The sequence below is a fragment of the Vipera ursinii genome (assembly GCF_947247035.1).
Source record: "Vipera ursinii genome assembly, chromosome: Z".
NCBI lineage: Eukaryota > Metazoa > Chordata > Lepidosauria > Squamata > Viperidae > Vipera > Vipera ursinii.
The window spans coordinates 45,768,749-45,774,748 of record NC_139517.1 but is presented as its reverse complement, the minus strand read 5'-3'; the positions used below and the strand labels follow the sequence as shown (position 1 = coordinate 45,774,748).

At 37.5% G+C, this 6,000-nt stretch overlaps 1 protein-coding gene across 2 annotated transcripts in view; it reads right to left on the bottom strand.

Moving 5' to 3' along the window:
- Positions 1-2,925: 2,925 nt before the first annotated feature.
- LOC310649479 (charged multivesicular body protein 3) overlaps positions 2,926-6,000 on the bottom strand; it is a 50,261-nt gene continuing 47,186 nt past the window's right edge. For both annotated transcript variants that reach the window (XM_083377933.1, XM_083377932.1), the window contains one exon: positions 2,926-3,310. In XM_083377933.1, the coding sequence (XP_083234059.1) occupies positions 3,171-3,310 (140 nt within the window). In that variant the 3' untranslated portion in view covers positions 2,926-3,170. The remainder of the gene's footprint in view (positions 3,311-6,000) is intronic.

The window sequence follows — 6,000 nt, the reverse complement described above, 5'->3', positions numbered from 1 at the left end:
TTGTATTTTAATCGGGCATGTATTTAATTATCTTTTAGTTTTTGTAAATTTCTGTGTTTTATTCTTGCCCTGTACACCGCCCTGAGTCCTCCGGGAGAAGGGCGGTATAGAAATATTAATAAATTAAAATTAAATTAAATTAAATTACTCCATGCTTCCATCCACTTTTGTATAGTGCTCTGATGTTCGGCCAGCAGCTTAAGCGCTGTGAGGAGTGGTGGATTTCTTGACTTTAATTGACATCTTAAGAGATCAGAGGTATAGGCATGAATGGGTAGAGAGGAGTTTAGCAGGATCTTACTATACTCCCGAATGAGAGCTTCTTGTCGTCGTAAGTGCGAGGGAACTATGTGGCTAAGAACTGGTAGCCAGTGAATAGGTGTAGATTTTATGCACCCAGTAATTAATCTCATCGTATGGTTGAGTTGAACCTCAACAAGTCTTGTATGTGAGCTGTTTATCCATACAGGTGCGCAGTATTCCGCTACAGAGTAGCAAAGCCCAGGGCCTGCGCATTGAAGAGTTGGAGCTGAAGCTCCCCAAGTTGTTCCACATAGTTTTTGCAGAATGTTGTTTCTGCTGTTAACCTTGGCAGCCATATTCTGAATATGTTTTTAAGACAGGGTCCTGTCTAAGGTGACCCCCAGATATTTTGGAGTTGCCTCATATGGGAGCAATTTGTTATTTAGGTATACATTGAGTTCTCTTTTTGCCAGTTTATTATTAAGGTGGAAACATGATGTGACTGTCTTACTTACGCTTGGGATTAACCTCCATTGGTGGAAGTATGTGCTCAGAGTTGTAAGGTCGGCTGTAAGTACACCTTCTGTAACTTTGATGTCCTTGTGGCTATATGCTAATCCCAAGTCATCAGTGTAAGAGAACTTTGTTGATAGCGTGGGTGGTATATCGGAAATATATAAGTTGAATAAGGATGGGGCCAATACAGAGCCCTGAGGGAGTCCATTATTCAGATGTCTTTGCTTACTAATTTTATCGCCCATGACTTGAAAGGTCCTTGCTGAGAGCATGTTATTTATTAGGCCGCCCATGGTCCTACAAGGGACAGCGTGGAGGAATTTGCTTAATAGACCATCCCTCCACACTGTATTGTATAAATCTTCTTTTTCAGTGCTGTCAGAATTTTGAATGGTCACTGAACAAATGTTTTAAGCAAAGACTACTTATATTGGCAAAAGGTCTTATAAAATATATTTCATCCTTCTCAGTATAGATTTATTTAAAACATAGGACTCAGATAATTTTTATTTATTAGCTGATATTTTGGATATAGTTTGAAATAGAATTAACTGAATAACAATGGCAACTTCTTATAAAGAAAACTTATATAAAATGTTTTATAGATGGCATTTACCATCTGCTAGATTAGCAGAAATGTTTAAAAATATGTCTAGTAAATGTTGGAAATGTAACCAAAAATCCAGCACTTATTACCATTTGTGGTGGACCTGTGTTAAAGCAAAAAAACTTTGGACAAAAATACAAACTTGGTTAGAAAAAATGTTAGAAAAATATGTAGATTTTAAACCTGAACTTTTCTTATTAGGTATAATACCAGAAAAATTGGATAAGCAAAGTGTATATTTAACATTGCATGTACTAACAGCAGCAAGGATTGTATTTGCTCGGTACAGGAAGAATCAAGAAACATCACTAGACGAAGAGATATTGGACTGTGCTGAAATGGACAGACTTACATTGAAGATCAAAGAGAAAGAAGATACAGAGTATTTTCAAACATGAAATGTATCTTATCAATGGTAGGAAAAAAGGGGTGGAGGCTAAGAATGTAACTTGTATTATTAAGCAGATTAACTAACCCAGACAACACTAAACACTAATCAAATGTAATAATAGAAAATTAATTAAAAAGTTTGAAAAAACAAATAGAATTAACTCTGCTTTGTTAACTTTACTTGCTGAAAAACTTTTGATATGAGCCAAATTAATTTCTTAAGCAGTGATGAGTAGATATGGATTCCTATTTTATTAAATGGGTGGAAATGTTTCACCAACAATCCTGTGTGAAAATTCTAACAAACAATTGATTTCAGAAACATTGCAGTGTGCAGGAGATTGGACTTGATAGCCTCTTAGATCCTTCTGTCCTATCTCAGGTCACACACAGATTTCAAGCTTTGCTGGGAAGTTTATGAAACAAATAAATGGCAAATAAATGTACACACAGTAGAAAAAAACAAGTCATTAAAGTACAGCCAGCTTGCCTTAAGAAAGTTCCACATCCAAATAGCAGGGTAGTAAGTGGTCAAGTGACAACCAAGGATCCTAATTTTATAAAAGGGCCATTAGCCAGTCCAGGTGCAGAACCAGGCTACAAATTACAACCATATATTGTAAATGAATCAGCATACCACACAAACCAACTAAAGCCCCCCCTCCCCGCCCTCCAAAGTATCCCGAGTAAATCAAAATTCTGTCTCTCTGCATTACCAGAGGGATAAAATCAAGATCACATTAAGTGTTAATACCATTTTATAATGCCGTGGTAGGACCACACTTGGAATACTTGGTCACCAGAATATAAAAAGATATCAGACTCTGAAAAGAGTGCAGAGAAGAGCCACAAAGATGATTGGGGGCATGGAAGCTAAAACATATGAAGAATGGTTGCAGGAATTGGGTATGGCTAGTCAAGCGAAAATGACTAGCGGCGACATGATAAGCAGTGTTCCAATATTTGACGGGCTGTCACAAAGAAAAGGGAGTCAACCTATTTTCAGTTGCATTGTTTATTTGTAAGGAACTATTACTGTTCTTTTATTAATCTCACCTGAGACTGTAATAAGCATTAAAAGCTGTTTATTAAAATCCAGCTAATGCTTTAAAAATCTGTATAATACTACTGTGATATGTTCAAACTAAAAAAAAATGAATTTGAGGAAATCATAAGTAAATCGTACATATTTTATTTTAGTTTGACAATATACTAGATTCTCTTTATTGTGTCAGAGATGTTTTGACCTGACATACATTGATATGGCAAAAAGGGTTAAAAAAAATATTTCTGAACATAAGCGCACAAAAAATAGAATATATACAGGAAAAACGTCTGTAGGAAGATTTATATTATAAAGGCATGACAGAATTGCCTATGGCAAGATGAATCCAGCTATGCAACTGCTTTCCTTTTAGCTACGAAGTGTAGCTAATCTTGACTGCATGGCTTCAATATCTTCCTCTTCATCATCTACAACAGCTGCTGTGGCCCCTTCAGGCTCCTGCTCCGGAAGAGCATCTGTAACCTTACTAGGTGCTTTGCCCAAGGCTCCTGCAGAAATAAACCAAAGCAAGCAGGTAAGCAACAAAAAGAAACACTGCGATATAGAAAGGACCATCTTAAAACCAGTTTGATCTAACAGTTAAGGCAGACATGTCAAACACAAGGCCCGGGGGCCGGATCCGGCCCGCGAAGTGGTTTCATGTGGCCTGCGAAGCCATCCTGGAAACAGTGAGGGAACGGCCCCTGCTGCCTTGGCCCTGGCCCAGAGACCCTCCTTCTGCCAGAGACCCTCAGATCTGTCCCACTCCTGCCCAGGCCCCAATAGGCATCCTTGATGCGAATGACGTAGAGCTGGCCACGCCCACCCAGTAGGCCATACACACTCTAGCCACGCCCACCCAGTAGGCCACGCCCACCCTGGCCATACCCACCCGGCCCCCTGAGGGCAACCGCAATGCTGATGTGGCCCTCAATGAAATTGAGTTTGACACCCCTGAGTTAAGGCATGTAGCTAGAAATCAGGAAACAGTGACTTCTAGTCCTGCCTTAGACACAGAAAACTGACTGGATGTGTTTGGTCCAAGTCACTCACTTACAGTCCAACCCATCTCACAGGGTTGTTGTGAGGAAAGGAGAAACGAGTATGTTCACTACCTTGATTTATTAATAAAAAAAATAAGGGTGTTTTAAAAATCCCTTCCTGTATAAGTGCTTGTTTAAAATATTGTTCAGAGAGTAAAATCAGCCTCATCCTGTTAATGGACCAGTTTCAATGCAAGTATTGCTCCCCCTACAGAAGATACATTTGGGCGCTACTAGCAACCCAAAGAAAGTGGGGGCCTTAAATGTCCAGGCAAAACAATCTAAGGAACTTTAGATAATAGCTAAAATTATGCATGAAAGGCTTGTATAAATCTGACTAGATGTAACAAAAACTTTATAACCAACAGTTAGAACTACCTGTTTTATTGAAAGCTGTCATTCCCCCTCCCCCTATTAACAAAATTTGTTCTGAGTACAACTCAGTTCATCAGTTTTAATCTTTAGAACTATAGCCTGCCATCAACAACTCTTTCTGCTTGATATAGCTTTGGGAGTTGAAAATAGATTTCAAATTAATTAATTCATTATATGCGGAGAGGATTCATTGGAAGAATCTTGCTGCCCAATGCACTCAAGGAAAGGAACCAATGATGATAATGAATTCATTCTAAAAACACTGCCTATCGCTCTGCAAAATTAAAATTTAAAGATATCTAGGGATGAGTCCAACTGTCCAAATAACTAAATGGTTTAAAGATGGCATGAGCATTTGAGCAAAGAAGCTTGGAAAAATTTAGTAGAAAAAACATGGTCACTGGTTCCCTAAAGAGGCCCCTTATATCCCAACGAACTGGCAAGGACGTATTATGTGAGAACCAAATATTAAGAGAAAGAATATTAGGAAGGCAGAAAAGAACATCTGAAAACCAGAATAAATAGGGTGAAGTGTAGAGACATTGATGCTTTCTGAGGTTGGTTGTTTTCTTGCCTGATTGTTGTTCTGATTACAATCACCCTGATACGTAGGTATTAACATCAGGATTAATAATAGACTAGCAGTCAAACAGTAAACAATAGCCTAATCAAGGAACTACCAAGAAGAAAAAAGGACACCCACCAACACAAACAAAACAAGCCATCTCCTATAAACAGAGAGCAAACCCCATTCCTTTCTAGCACTGAAGTTGTTACGTTGTTGAGTAATGAAACATCTATAAGAAAACAACCAAACAGAAAGCAACAAGAACTCTACAACCAGGACAGAGCTAGACCATGACTGGAACCAAATAGGAAACAAAGAATTTCTACAAGGAGAATGCTTCATTGCCAAGAAAAATCTAGACAAATAATATAAAAATATTTAGCAACACTAAAAGCATGTATTCATGCCGCTCAGACTATAAAGATGAAATAAAAATTATTTTCTATGCATTTTACTTATATAGGAGATTATAGGTAGCTTTTATGATTTTTATGTTGTAAAATACTTCTCATAACACATAGTTTAAAAAAGCCTCTAGATTACTGTTTCTCAACATGGGCTACCTTAAGATATGCAAACTCCAGTTCCCAAAATTTTCCAGCCAGCACAGGAGTTAAAGTCCTTTAAAGAGGACTTGAGAAACACAAGAGAAAGTATGACTCTTATTGAAATGACTCAATTAATTTAAGCAGCTGTTTTGGCCTACTTTTATTTGTTATAAGACTTTAATAAAAATGTCTTGTTTGGAATATATTTTCCTACTCCTTATTTTTTTAGTACTGAATATACTACAGCGTCAATAAAAGGTGTGAAATTTCTATAGGGAATAAATTCATATTAGAACATATTATGTCAAAATGAAGTTGAAATTGTATATGTATTAAAGGAATGCAGTCTACTTCTAATTTTAAAAGGCTGAAATCTCAATGTTACGAAATTCTGACAATCTTACCACCTGGGTTAGAGAAAACACAGCATGATAATTGATAACTGGAGCAGTGAATAATAATGCTTAACCTCTTCCCTCACAGTTTCTCGCATCCATACTGTACAATTACCACGTGTGTAAGAAATAATATAATAAACATAATAAATTATGAACGACTGCAGAGGAACTGCCCTATTTCCTCCCCCACCGCTGGGTCTACACAGACACTGGCCTTGTGCATATTCACTCACCTTGCAAAGATCTAGTGAGCCTTCGATTTCTTGG